General features: G+C 38.3%; 2 protein-coding genes across 4 annotated transcripts; one reads left to right on the top strand and one right to left on the bottom strand.

Moving 5' to 3' along the window:
- The first annotated feature begins 5,155 nt into the window (after nt 1-5,155).
- Nucleotides 5,156-11,050, top strand: LOC117635018 (arginine--tRNA ligase, chloroplastic/mitochondrial-like). 3 transcript variants are annotated; one of them, XM_034369339.1, is made up of 18 exons: nt 5,156-5,287; nt 5,540-5,656; nt 5,846-5,982; nt 6,152-6,227; nt 6,367-6,468; nt 6,617-6,832; nt 7,261-7,341; nt 7,516-7,599; nt 7,708-7,812; nt 7,920-8,098; nt 8,252-8,336; nt 8,530-8,716; nt 8,896-8,965; nt 9,702-9,771; nt 9,899-9,988; nt 10,278-10,346; nt 10,469-10,570; nt 10,772-11,050. In XM_034369339.1, the coding sequence occupies exons 2-18, from the start codon at nt 5,648-5,650 to the stop codon at nt 10,880-10,882; spliced, it is 1,773 nt and encodes a 590-aa protein (XP_034225230.1). In that variant the 5' UTR covers nt 5,156-5,287; nt 5,540-5,647; the 3' UTR covers nt 10,883-11,050. The 3 variants fall into 3 exon arrangements, with proteins under 3 accessions (XP_034225230.1, XP_034225231.1, XP_034225229.1); XM_034369340.1 differs by having other exon boundaries at nt 5,157-5,287; nt 5,525-5,656; XM_034369338.1 differs by having other exon boundaries at nt 5,159-5,287; nt 5,544-5,656.
- Nucleotides 11,051-11,684: 634 nt separating this feature from the next.
- Nucleotides 11,685-12,819, bottom strand: LOC117636069. Its single transcript, XM_034370508.1, has 2 exons — nt 12,348-12,819; nt 11,685-12,236 (listed from the first exon to the last, which is right to left on the bottom strand). Exons 1-2 carry the CDS (start codon nt 12,644-12,646, stop codon nt 11,978-11,980), a joined length of 558 nt encoding a protein of 185 aa, XP_034226399.1. The 5' UTR covers nt 12,647-12,819; the 3' UTR covers nt 11,685-11,977.
- Between the last annotated feature and the right edge of the window lie 625 nt (nt 12,820-13,444).

The raw sequence follows: 13,444 nt of genomic DNA, 5'->3' as shown, positions 1-13,444 counted from the left end.
ATAGTAGAACGTATTCGGGTTTAACCATTATTCTCTATCCTGCTGCAAAAACTCCTGCATTCACACCTTCTGTAGATTCATGAATGAGATTGCCTATCATATTCTGTTCCCAAACTGCTTACTTCGTATGTGTCAGAAGATTTTAACATCACTTCTTAACCAAATCCTGCCCAAAACTTTATTTTCCTGTGGAACAACCATGATTTCTATGACCTGCTATATTCCTTCAACTCAATCTTCTTTTATTATTGAATTCTGTTTACTTGATCCACCCATCCCGCGGATGGATCCCTGGCCGTCTATAGCCTGAGCTAACATCTCCAGGGTCTACTGAGTGTTAGGATTTCCCCGCCTACTAGGTACAGTAGATACGGCTCCTTACAAACCTCTTACATGAGATTACTCTGCCGGTTCAGATACCGACGCACCTCCTGTCTGATTTGGAAATTTCATCCCTTTACATCGGGATAACTATCTAATTTTCCCACGGATACCACCACCATTTGGGCCCAACTTGAGAAGAGAACAAGGATGCACAGAGTGCGAAGTCTACAGGAAGTAAAACCTATGCTCTGATACCAAATTGACAGGACCCGACCCAATTTCCACTTTGAAATTCGAGCCAAGTCCTGTGCATGTCCGACACCTGGCGAATGTCGGGCACAATTGACCTTTTTGCCCTCTTACTTCAATTTCTCTTTAATATTCCCTTAGACTTCTGCCGAAAATTCGGCAGAGTTTCCCCTGTATTTTGACCAGTCCCAAAATTTTCACCTGTAAACGATCTCAAAAATTTCCACCCAACTGCCAGAATAGAATAAACCAAAATTTGCCAGATTCAAATTTTCCCAAAAACTCGATATCAGAGCCATTTTCTAAAGTTCACGGGGTTTCAGGAAAAATTTCTACAACTTTACCTGACTTTGAAGCGTGGAGGTTAAGAGTGGCCCGGTGGTGGATCCTATGCACTTCTACAACCTGGGGGCGAAAAACAAGTTTTAAACTGTGAGTGGACAAAAAGTGAGATTCTTAAAATCAAGCTAGAATATAATACCCCCATTTTGAAATAACTAGGGATATTTATATATCAAAAATTTAACTATATCACCAGATAAAAGATTCTACCAGCATGAATTAGTATACTAATGAAGAAACTTACATAATCGATCTGATATAAAGATATTACTGCCTGGAAGAATCAAAGAACTGGTATACTGAATAAAAATACCAAAAATACACCTGTGCAATCACCGAGAAACCAATATAAAATGCCTGAAAATCATCCTTGAATAAAAGAAAGCTCAAAATCCTTTAAAACTTCGCTCGAATGAATTTACTAATAAAAATGAGTAAACAATATCTGCAGTAAAAGCTTTAAAATCCTTTAAAACTGCCACCTAATTGTACCCCTGTTACTTCCGTCAATTCCCTGGCAGGTCTCGGGCGCCACGCAGTCCACCCGAGCCGCAAACTGGCGAAATCAGGGGACTATGATCAGCCTGTCCCGCCGGCAGATTCCTCGATGACACCAAGTCAACTCGAGTCGCTCTGGCAGGATGCAGGGGACCGTAGTCAGCCTGATCCGCAATCCTGGCAGGTCTCGGGGACACAGAGTCAGCCGAGCCGCAATCCTGGCAGGTCTCGGGACACCAAGTCTGCCGAGCCGCAAATCCTGGCACTCACGGTTCGAGCGTCCCCGAAACTCGTGAGGCAAAGTCAAGTGCACTGACTGAACTATAATCAGACTGGATGTCCGTAGACATCGGTCCGACTCTGGGTAATCACCATAAAGAAAAACGGGTACGAGGTGGTTTTAAAATAAAGTCCTTGTAAAAAGAAATATCTGAATAATAACTGTAAAACTCAAGTCGTGCTGCGGTTTCAACTGTTTTGAAATTCAACCTCTGTTTCTATAACTGGTAAATAAGCAGCACCGACTTATAAAACTATTACTGTAATTATCGTATTCGAAACCATAATAAAACTTACTCAAGATCAAATAAGGAAATTTATTCGAATAAACTTATTTATAAAAACTCGTTTATATAAAAATCAATATAAAATCAATTATAAAATCTTATTTACGGAAAACCTCAACATAACTCATTTAATAAAATAATGCCTGAAAGAAAGTCCACTCACAGATGGTCCGAGCTAATTTGACCCTTTGAAGGTTCCTCCTGCTGATCGGCTGGACCTCTGATGCCTGATTATCAAGAATAGTAAATCACTAAACCGCTGAATAAAGGAATTAATTTAAACACCCTGCCCCCGGCTCCTAGAAATACGTGCGTTCAAATTCAAATTCTTCCTAAACCCACAATAGCCCTTTTCAGACACTTGGACCAGTTTTAAAAGGTCCAATGCTCAGCTAAGCGATACCCTGCCCGATCGGCCAACCCGGGACCCCGTGGGTCCACGGTCTCTGATGGCCAATCTAGGGTTCCCTGAAGGTTTCTCATAGGATGGGAACCATGTTCTGCGAATTTGGTCCGAATCGGACGGTCGGATTGACCAAAATCGCGTTATCGCTTAAAACCCTAACCCTAGCCCCAGGGTTCGCGATTCCGGAGTATCCGGGACTCCGATTCACAATCCGTCGAATCCTACGCGATCCTGGAGTCACGTAGACCGACATATCCAAAATTCAGCGCGATCCAACGATTACACGACACTGCACCCACGGATCGCGCGATATGGAAAATCCGTTCGGGGCTCAAACGGACTCCGAATCGAGATCCGCGAAATCCCACGCGCTCGTGACGACACGAGGACCTCAAAACTGGCCAGAGCCATGCCACTACCCTGGCCCACGCGCCGCCACACGCGCGGGGCAGATCGGGTGCCCAAAGCGATTCGGGTGTGCCGAAAAATCGTGGAACCGAGACTCCAAACTCCTACCCTAGGTAAAACACCCCATTTGGAGTCACGTTTGTTCTTGGACCACCCCCAAAAAGTGGCCGGAAACAGTAGTTTCGAAGGGCCAAAGTTTCGGCCAAATTTCAAATTGTAAATCGAACAACCTAGAGATTGAATTGATCTAAACCCAGATAACCAGCAGATAGAGCACGAAAAATAGATGAAAATCCATACCTCACTCGACTGATTTGGTTGAGAAACGGAGGAGATCGAGCGGCTGGAAGTTCGGATGGCATTCGGACGAACCGTCTACTTCCATGGCAGATTCCGGCCGATTCCGGCCACGGCAGCGGCGGAGGTGGGTAGGGAAACGTCGGCCGTCGTGTGCTGGTTCGTTTGGCACCGGTCTCGGAGATCAACTCCAAGCGAGGCGACCGGTGCGACTTCGGGAAGGGAGGAAGGTCGCGGGCGAGGGCAGCTGCGGGGGAGAGAGAGAGCTGACGGGGGAGAGGAGAGAGAGAGCTTTAAAAATCTGACTTTTTGACCAAATTACCATTTTGCCCCTCGCGGTTTTTAGACCATAACTTCTTCGTTACGGGTCCGATTCGGGTCTACTCCGTGTCTACGAATTCCTCTCGCCGCGCTCTATGCAATGGCGTAGGCGAAAGTCCCAAATTCTTTCTCGATCAAAACGTCAAATTTTCCCCCTTAAAAATAATGCGAGGGCAATTTGGTCATTTCGCTAAAAGATATTTTCTTTACTTTTTAGATATTTTCTTCCTTTTTGGATATTTTGTTCTGGGTTCTTACAAAAAACATGAAGTATGATAAAATGACAAGGCACTGGGAAAAAAAAAACAAAAAACAAAAGAAACTTTGAGCATATGGCCATCCTTGTTTTGTTTGCTTTGAGATCTCATCAAAGCCATGACTTTCTTAAACTCCTCCCTATCAATGCTGTCAATGTATATAGTAACATTGCTGTCAATGTATCTAATGGTGATCCAATTTTAAACTTGATTTTTACCAACATGAAATAAAATTTTAAACAACATGAAATAAAAATTCAAATTCATAACATCTTTTCCTTCAATAACATGAAATAAAATTATGTTTAACGAAATTGGTGTCTTCGCCGTGACATATGGTGGATTTTGGGCTTTTGAGGTCGTTTAGGCTTCCAAAACAACATTTAAAAGTTGTAGTTAATTTTTGACTTTTTGTTTTTTATTGTTTATTTATATTTGTCTCAATTTTTTTGTTTGATTATAGAAAGGTGAATTATTTCAATTTTCTATCTAGTGATTCAATGAACAATTTTTATAAAGTCGTATATAAATATTTCGGAAGAAAAACAAGTAGTAACAAGCATAAACCCTAACCCCAAACTATAACCTAATAACAAGAAAAACACGATGAAGAAAATTTATGGAAAAAGAAAACCCAACAAGGTATTGATCAAAGAAAAATTAAGAAGCATACCTTCACAGATGGAGGATGGAAGTTGTTCGTCTTCTGTTGCAGAGAGAAAAGCTAGGGTAAGAGAAAAATGTCAGATGAAAATACTTTTAGGGGGGGGGGGGAGCTTGGATTTATTTTGGTCTTTGTTACTTATAGCTCTCTCCTTAAAACCTACGAAAATTTATCACTTAATAAAATCCTTCCAAATATATGACATTTTGAATACACCTAGATTTGATTCAACTTTTTTATAATCCTAATTGAATACACCCATATTTGAACAGACTTTTTTAAAAGTTCATACAAGTCGGAATTGAATACACCCAGACTTGTAAAACCTCTTTTAAAATTTGTGTAAATCCAAATTGAATACACCCGGATTTTTAAAAGCTTTATAATCCTAATTGAATACACCCCCTTTAGTCTATAGAGTGTTTTTTGGGGGAATTTTGCCCTAAAACTCATTTATCTTCGTTTCAAGTTCAAATCTACTACTTTGTCCTTCTATTCTCTATTTTTTGGGTTGTTTGGGTCGCTAGACAACAACTTATAGTCGCTACTCTGCATCAGGTACACTACTATACACCCTCCTATAGCAACGAATCTCACCAATGCGGACGGTGATTCTCTAAAGTGAGTCCAAGGCACTTTACTTGCCGAGCCCGTTCAACGTGTGGGAACCCTAGTTATCCTCGATGACATGGCAACATCTCATTGGCCAGGCTCAACGAACAAAGAAACGAATATATAAAAAAGAAAAAAGGGGTTTCACCCAACTCGGGAAAATTGGACAGCAGAATAACGAATATATAAATAAAGAAAGAAATTCGAGGGAAAACCGAAAAAAGAAAAAAGAAAAAGAGAGAGAATAATATGTTAGGATCCCACTTAAACCTGATAGCGCCGATTTCTCCTTCCCTCAGTCGACTCTCTTGCCTCTACCCCTCATCTTCTCTCCCCGCCGCTGGTCAGCTCTCCACTCTCTCTCTTTCTCTCTCTCTTACACTCAATATTAAGATTGGCTGTTTCTTTTGCTTCCTTGTACTATGTTTCTTCTAATCTTCTCAGAAACCGTGCAAAATTCCATGATACAAATCATTTTTATGTTTGCATTCTCGATTATCATATTGTTATTCAGTTCTTTTGTTTTGTTTGTAGTTATTTAATTTAGGAAATTCATGGCTTTTGTTGTAATTTAATGTAGTCATTGTGAAACTAGACAGACTTGTTGAAGGCAGCATCTAGAAAGCTTATTTTTGCAACAAAGACGCACTCAGCATCGACAAAGACGCACTCAGCATCGACAAAGACGCACTCAGTATCCACGATGGCAACTGTAAGTTTTGTTCTTTTTTCTTTTCAACTCATAAATTTTACATTTTTCAATTTTGGGTTAGCTTTCTTTCGTGTGTGGGTGTGAGTATTCATGGAATGTCTTTATGAAGTGTGTAGCCTATTCTTCTTTGAGTATTCAATGTTTGGGCCAATCGAGTTTTATCTGATTTGTGACTGTTGTTTGGCTCAGGAAGAAGAAAATGTGGGAAATGTAAAGCGACAGTTAGCGAAGCTGTTTGAAGTATCGCTCAGAACAATAGTCCCTGATGAGCCAGAGGTCGAGCCGGTGGTTGTTGCTTGCGCCGGGAAATTTGGGGATTATCAATGGTACATTATAGGCCTTTATTCTTAATTGTAAATATTAGAGTTATTTTACAACTGTAATGGAATCTATCATTTTTGTTTCTGTCACTGGAAAGACATTTCAATCTTTAATTCATGCCTTGTGTGGATTTCTTTTGGGAATATTACATGAGGAAGTCTGTCTTTGGTGCAGTAACAATGCCATGGGTCTATGGTCTAAAATAAAAGGAAAGGGTACCGATTTTAAGGGCCCTCCATCTGTTGGACAGGTATTGATGTTCGCCTTTCCTGTTCTTCTCTATATTGAACTTGGTTTATTTAATTTTGATAATGTCTTAGATGGTTATGGCCTTTATTTAGGCATTCAGTTGATAGCATTGAATAATGACTGTCGCTTCATTCTTATAGGCCATCATGAAAAATCTCCCTAAATCGGAGATCATAGAATCATGCTCTGTAGCAGGACCTGGATTTGTTAATGTTGTCTTGTCAAAAAAATGGATCGCTAAGGTATTGTTTATATGTGATAAATAATTATTCAATATTACTTATTTGTTCATTTATTAATTTTGTTTTTAGTGTGGACATAGTATATTACTTACGGAAATAAATTTTTTACTTTCTTGTAATTGTAAAATGCAAATAATTGTTGCTGCAGAGCATACAAAAGATGCTTATTGATGGCATTGAGAAATGGGCGCCACAGCTTCAGATCAAAAGGGCTGTGGTTGACTTTTCGTCACCTAATATAGCTAAAGAAATGCATGTTGGCCACTTAAGGTCAACTATTATTGGGGACACGCTAGCCCGTACTCTTGAGTTTTCAAATGTTGAAGTTCTTCGACGGAATCATGTTGGTGACTGGGGGACACAGGTAATGTAGTTTTTTGCTTTTTTGGTTACAATGTATTGTAGTTATAGCATATTTAACTAATCCATACAAAAAATGGTAAACTAGAACTCTTCAGTTTTTCCCACCATCTACCATGTGGTACTTGCCTTCTATATATACGTAGACACACAGACAAACATATGTATATGTTTACATCCATGCATACTCTAGGTGTTTGTGGTTAGTTGAAGGCAGCATCTGCATGCAGTTCGCTATTATACCCTTCATTGGTGTAACCATTACAACATTACAACCTTCTGACGTTGGGAATACAGGCTTGTTTTAAGAGGAGAAGCCATTAGTCAGATCTTATTATGTCTTCATAATTCAATGTTTAATATGCTTTATAGAGAAGCACTCCTTTTTTCCATCAGTAATATGTGGCTAAAAAAGTTCTATGTGTATTTCAGTTTGGTATGTTGATCGAGTTCCTTTTTGAAAAGTTCCCAAACGTAGAAGAAGTTAGTGAAACGGCCATTGGTGATCTGCAGGTGGGTGAAAGCATTCTCCTTGTTCTTTAGTCGTTTAAATGTGACATATTTTTGTTTAATTGGAGCATCTTAATGCTATATAGATGAGATTCAGCTCTTTATGCCCAAGCATGATGAATCGTAAAATAGAATAAAATGATCAATAGTGACTTTAATTGAGTGGTATTTTGTTAGGCATTCTATAAAGCATCAAAACAGAGATTCGATGATGATCCTGCTTTTAAGGAGAGAGCACAACAGGCAGTGGTTCGCCTGCAGGTAAGTTATGCATTCTTAGTTGTACGTTTGTAAGCATTTAAAATTTTGGGAGACTGTCTTTTGAATTTTTTTCCTCATATCTTGGTTGTGATTCAACTCAATTTGCAGGGTGGGGAACCTAAGTACCGCAATGCATGGCTGAAAATATGTGAAATCAGCCGTAAAGAATTTCACAGGGTCTATGAACGCCTCGGAGTTCATTTAGAGGAGAAGGTATGTTCTAGCGTCAGTCTTGATTTCTTATATCCCTTTCAGATAAGAAAACAAAAAGTTGGTCAGCAAAGTCATATTCTTTATGTATTATTTTCCGTTTCTGACAGGGAGAAAGCTTTTATAACCCATATATTCCTGGGGTTTTAAAAGAGTTGAGTGATCTGGGGTTAATTGAGGAAAGTCAGGGTGCCCGGGTAATCTTTCTTGAAGGGTTTAACATCCCCCTGATTGTAGTCAAGAGCGATGGTGGTTATAACTATGCTTCAACTGATTTAACAGCTCTCTGGTATGTATTTGTTAATTTTGATAGTTTTTAGAGATTTGATGAGTCAAATATGTTACTTTATGGTTAGTCAGTCAGCCATGTTCCTTCACTATACTTCTGCCCCTTTGAGAGAATGTTGTCATTCATACTGACGTTGCTACTTGCAATCTATAGGTATCGCCTTAACGAGGAGAAAGCTGATTGGATCATATATGTTACCGATGTTGGCCAGCAGCAGCATTTTGATATGTTTTTCAAGGTATGTTGCTAAAGCCATAACCTGTCTCTGCATACCCTGATTTATGGTGTTTCATGAATGTTCTGGTTAGGTTCTTGCTATAATTATTTATTGCAGAACATAAGTCTTATTTGTTTTTCATGTATCCGCTTCGAAGTCTTAGGGTAATACAAGGCAGTTATATGGTTGAACATAACTTTATTTTTTGTTTCAGGCAGCTAAACGTGCAGGTTGGCTCCCTACTGATGATGCATTGAAACCAAAGGTTACCCATGTTGGTTTTGGTCTAGTTCTTGGTGAAGATGGAAAACGCTTTCGGACTCGCTCTAGCGAGGTGGTCCGATTGGTTGATTTACTAGATGAAGCCAAGGATCGTAGCAAAACAGCCCTTCTTGAGCGCGGTATGATATTGAATGGCCTATGTTCAACCATCTATAACTGTGGTGTAATTCTATATCTTCCTTTTATTAGCAAAGATGTCTTCATATTCCGAGGGGAAATTTTATTTTGCATCATATTAGATGACACCTAACCTTTTAAGCTTCACAAGTAGTTAAATATTTCTTTAAATCATAATCAGGTAAGGCTGAAGAGTGGACTGAAAAGGAGCTTGATCAAACTGCAGAGGCTGTTGGTTACAGTGCTGTTAAGTAAGCTGCCTGAACTTCTATAAGTTTCTCCTGGTTGACTGTTGTAATTATTGTTATTGTCATCATCATAATGAATGGGATGGGATAGGCTAGGTAAAATTTACAAGAATATATAAATTGTGACTACTGCCTCAGGTTTTGCATCCTGAATGTGAATTGATATATAAGTGTAGTGTTTCTTGAAGTACCTTAGGAATTGTTAAAAACTCTGTGATATCAAAGATTTATCAAACCAAATTGAGAGAATGCATATGAATGGTTGCATACTTAGTCCAACCTGTAGTTTGTTCCTAGAATGGGACTTTAATTAAGAATGCAACTTTGTGATCCTGTTAAGTAATGGTACAATTTCCAGCACATTGCTTAGTGATTGCAGTCACAAGGCTCTTGAAAATGTTCTACCTGCAGTGAATTTTTTTTTTTCGATATTGAAAAATATGTCGGAGTTGACTTCTTAGTTTAATAATATACTAAGAGTCTATGATTGAACAATTAGTTTGAACAATATTGTGAACAGGATCTTGTAAATGACAGATAAAGTAACACATTTTGACCACATTTGGTTTCTTTTTTCTTTTCCTCTCGTCCCATGATTTTTTTTCACTTCGGCATCACCTATCGGCGGGCTAAAGATTTTTGTATCTTTTGGGGTCTACAATACTAGTTTACTGTCATGACATGCTATTGTCACTATAGATTTTAGGATACCTTTTTTTAAATTCTAATGTTTTGACAGGTATGCTGATCTGAAGAATAATAGATTGACCAATTACACTTTTGATTTTGATCAGATGCTAAATGATAAGGTGCGTCAACTAGTATTTGGTTAAGGTTTTGCATAGAATCTCTCTCTCTCGCTCTCTCCCTGCCTTTAAAATATTAAACCATACACTAATGCTATATATGTCCTACTGTTCCGAACTACTTGAGCAGGGAAACACTGCTGTTTACTTGCTCTATGCTCATGCTCGGATCTGTTCAATAATAAGGAAATCTGGCAGAAACATAGAGGAATTGAAAAAAGTAAGTTCAGCTGCATTATTTCGCATTGCTATCATTGCGTGTCGATCTACTTCTTTAGTCCTAACCATACATATATTAGTTCTATGTACCAACTTGTGTTTCCTATGCATGAGGTCTATATACTTATTTTTGTATGTGTTCTGAATAATATTGACCCAAAACTTTATCGCACTGCGTGTGGCTTTCAAGAGACAAATATTTTAAACCTCCTACTGCATCTAATTTTCATAGTCCTATGGCCACTGCAAACTGGTGGATGAGATCTGATGTCACTTTTTGTTTGAGACAGATGGGGGAAATTGTGTTGGATCATGCGGGTGAGCGGGAATTGGGGCTTCATCTGCTACAGTTTTCAGAGGTAAGTGCATGCAATAATGAAACTGATTTGCTGCCTTCCTTGTGACCTTTGCTCGAGTCTTCGTTGATAACACTGCCATATGTGTGGTACTAACAGTTGCATTTTTCCCTTTCACTTCTCAGAACGTGGAGGAGACCTGCACCAATCTGTTGCCGAATGTTTTGTGTGAATACCTATACAACTTATCAGAAGTCTTTACCAAAAAGTTCTACTCCAATTGCCAGGTATCATCCGTGATTGCTTGTCTCCTGATTTATGTTGATGAGTAGTGATAATGTCATTGGCACATATTTGCGGTGAATCGAAGCCAACTATAAACTCAACGATGGTGTTTGATAGGTGTTTAGCAATAAATATAAATGAGATTTTATTGAATATGATCTCAAAAATCTTATTCATCTTCATGGCAATGTACAATTGGGCAGGTTGTTGGGTCTCCAGAGGAAACGAGCAGACTGTTGCTTTGTGAAGCAACAGCCATTGTGATGAGGAAATGTTTCAATCTGCTCGGAATCGAACCTGTTTACAAGATATGATGCTGTTATGAAATAGTGCTATAACCATCTTAATACGGAAATCGAATGCTTGTTTCCCATTTGCACTGTAAAATTGTACTCATATTTCTCAATCGATAACATTTTTGGTGAAAAATATTTTTCCCTGCCATTAATTTTTGTAGGCCATGCATTTTGTTGTTTGCTTCAGTTGACTGAAAGTGCTTTAGCTTTCATAGTAGTATAGTTGTAAGCCTGAGAAGCAGGTCAAAAGAATTTTGCTCATTTCGGAATACTTAGTACAAAAAGAACCAAGATAAAAACGCAAGAACAAAAATCGACTGGCATAAAAAAAACGACAAGTTATCCGTATGCATGCGCTTCGGCGCTTTGCATGTTCCCCGTCGTATGTTAAGGGCATGCCATGTCGGCATGTCCTGTGGTTTCAAAGTTACAAATTTTGTCGTTGATTTTGCAATTCTGCTGCCATTCATTGATTTTACACTTTCCAATCTTATCCCCCTCATTCTTTTCGAAAAAAGAAAAGAATCTATTCCGTCATGAATTACCTTTTTACAAAGTTCAAAAGCAAATGGAATGAGAAATCAAAATTTGAAAAGAAAAAGGACCCAGTGAGCAATTATTGTGTATCAATTCCAAAATAAAAAATAAATAAAAAATTGTTGAATTGGATTCTTCTTCCCATAAAAGATTGTCATTTTGTATCTGACCAAAAAAATTCAGTGAAGCGGGGGATATCGTATTCGAATCAACACATTCCTCTGAAATTAGAACGATGAAGATGAATGTGATGCCAATCAGAAAAAGAAAAGAACGCTAGAAATTATCTTATCAACCAGAAAAATCATGGAACTGTCATAACATAAGAATCTCCATGCCAATCTAACATCAAATCCACCACATAAAATATTGCCAATGGAAAAAGGTTGTGATGGATTATAAGCATGTTAAATTCATGTTGAGAGTTAAGAACAATGACAATGTGAAGAAAAGAACAAAAGCCCAGATCAAAAACTAACTCTCCAATACAAAAACCATGCATAGCAAGTTTCTAAAGGTTTGATCATATAGAAATTGATTTGTACAGGGGTGGCTGTAGGCCTAGAGAGAGCTAAGCTAACCCAACAATTTTCCTCTCTTACTTACGGAATATAAGAAAGATCCTCCTCTTGAAGAAGCTTTCTTTGAGATAATGGCTTTAGGAGTAGTAGTATATGATTTGTGACCACCATCCAAACCCCCACCATAGCTCTTGCATGGCTTTATTTTCCTTCTGTAAGGAGCCACCTTCTTTGCCAGGTCTTCTATGCTCTTCACACTTGCTAGGGATGTGAAAGATTGGGCCTTGCCTTGATAATATTTTGACAAACCTCTCCTGCAAACATAAGAAGAAGAAACAACAATCAAAACCAAAACCCACCAACTTAATGAGAGGAAATAAGAAAGAAGAAAAAAAGAAGCTGGCATATATAGCTTATGTTCTTACCTCATGGGAAGATGGATCATTAGGTCAGATAGTTCATAAAGAGGCCCATTGGAAGGTGATGAGGAGCATGATGTGGAAGCAGATGATGCATCCTGTACCAAGTCTGATGAAGATGATGATTCAATGGAGTTCATTGAATTCTCCAGTGAGGATTCAATAGATCCTGAGACACACATTTCTTCATGATGATGATGATGATCTTCCTTGATAACCCAATAATCCTGCCCAACTTGATAAGCATGCTTTTCCTCTATATTTTGATCCTCAAAAATCCTCTTTTCTTCTTCATGATGACCCATGTTCTAGCACTCTTCTCTTTTTGCTGGAAGTTTTTTTTAAACTTTGTAGAACAAATAATTTTCCAATGGGTTGTTTTGAGGGAGCATATATATACAAGTTTGAAAGCATAAAATACTTGGTGGTGTTGCGTTGATTAATGAGGAGATGGATAATACTGACTATTCTGTTATTTTTTTAATTGTTAATTATTAATTAAATTTTTTGGTCTAACCCTTTATCCCAGAATTTGTCATTATCACATCCTTACGGTCTAAATTTATTTGCTTTCCCATACTACTAGAAATGAGGATAAGGTCCAAGTTTGAAGACATCCATATCTGAGTCACTGGTCTCTCTCTCTCTCTCTCTCTCTCTCTCTCTCTCTCTCTCTTCCCTTTTATTCTGGGGTTGATTTGAAACTGAGGTCAGCATCTTAGGCAACTTTGCCTCATAAAGCCATGACAGATTTGCCTATTAACATGTTTCAATGCATCAAGATTTAAAATTTATATCATAAAATATGAAAAAGAACAATAAAGGGTTTCAAAGGCATCGGCCAGCAAAAGTTTTTGTCTTTTTTTTTTTTTTTTCAGGAGGGAATGGGAATATTTTCTACATTTAACAGAAACTTTACGATAAGTTTTATTTTGCCTTCATTTTAATGGGGTACAGTCCAAAGAGTTCAAAAACTTCAAACCCTCCCCTATTTTCACAGTTGAAATTTTACTATGAAAAAACTAGTGTCTTCTCTTTAGATGGGACAATCCTTGCCTGTAAAGCTTGTGGTTATGTTGCTTCCTTTTTTTGTCTTTTGAACT

The sequence above is a fragment of the Prunus dulcis genome, chromosome 7 (assembly GCF_902201215.1).
Source record: "Prunus dulcis chromosome 7, ALMONDv2, whole genome shotgun sequence".
NCBI classification, from domain to species: domain Eukaryota; kingdom Viridiplantae; phylum Streptophyta; class Magnoliopsida; order Rosales; family Rosaceae; genus Prunus; species Prunus dulcis.
Note: the sequence above shows the minus strand (reverse complement) of the source record. Positions and strands in the feature narration are given on the sequence as shown.

What these genes read in the sequence shown, in the direction of transcription:
- LOC117635018 (XM_034369338.1), top strand. Translation starts at nt 5,194, where the DNA reads ATGTTAGGATCCCACTTAAACCTGATAGCGCCGATTTCTCCTTCCCTC. An exon ending in CAAAAAAATGGATCGCTAAG is followed by an intron (nt 6,469 to 6,616) that starts GTATTGTTTATA and finishes TTGTTGCTGCAG; the next exon opens with AGCATACAAAAGATGCTTAT. An exon ending in ATCAGATGCTAAATGATAAG is followed by an intron (nt 9,772 to 9,898) that starts GTGCGTCAACTA and finishes CTACTTGAGCAG; the next exon opens with GGAAACACTGCTGTTTACTT.
- LOC117636069 (XM_034370508.1), bottom strand. Translation starts at nt 12,646, where the DNA reads ATGGGTCATCATGAAGAAGAAAAGAGGATTTTTGAGGATCAAAATATA. An exon ending in ATGATCCATCTTCCCATGAG is followed by an intron (nt 12,237 to 12,347) that starts GTAAGAACATAA and finishes TTATGTTTGCAG; the next exon opens with GAGAGGTTTGTCAAAATATT.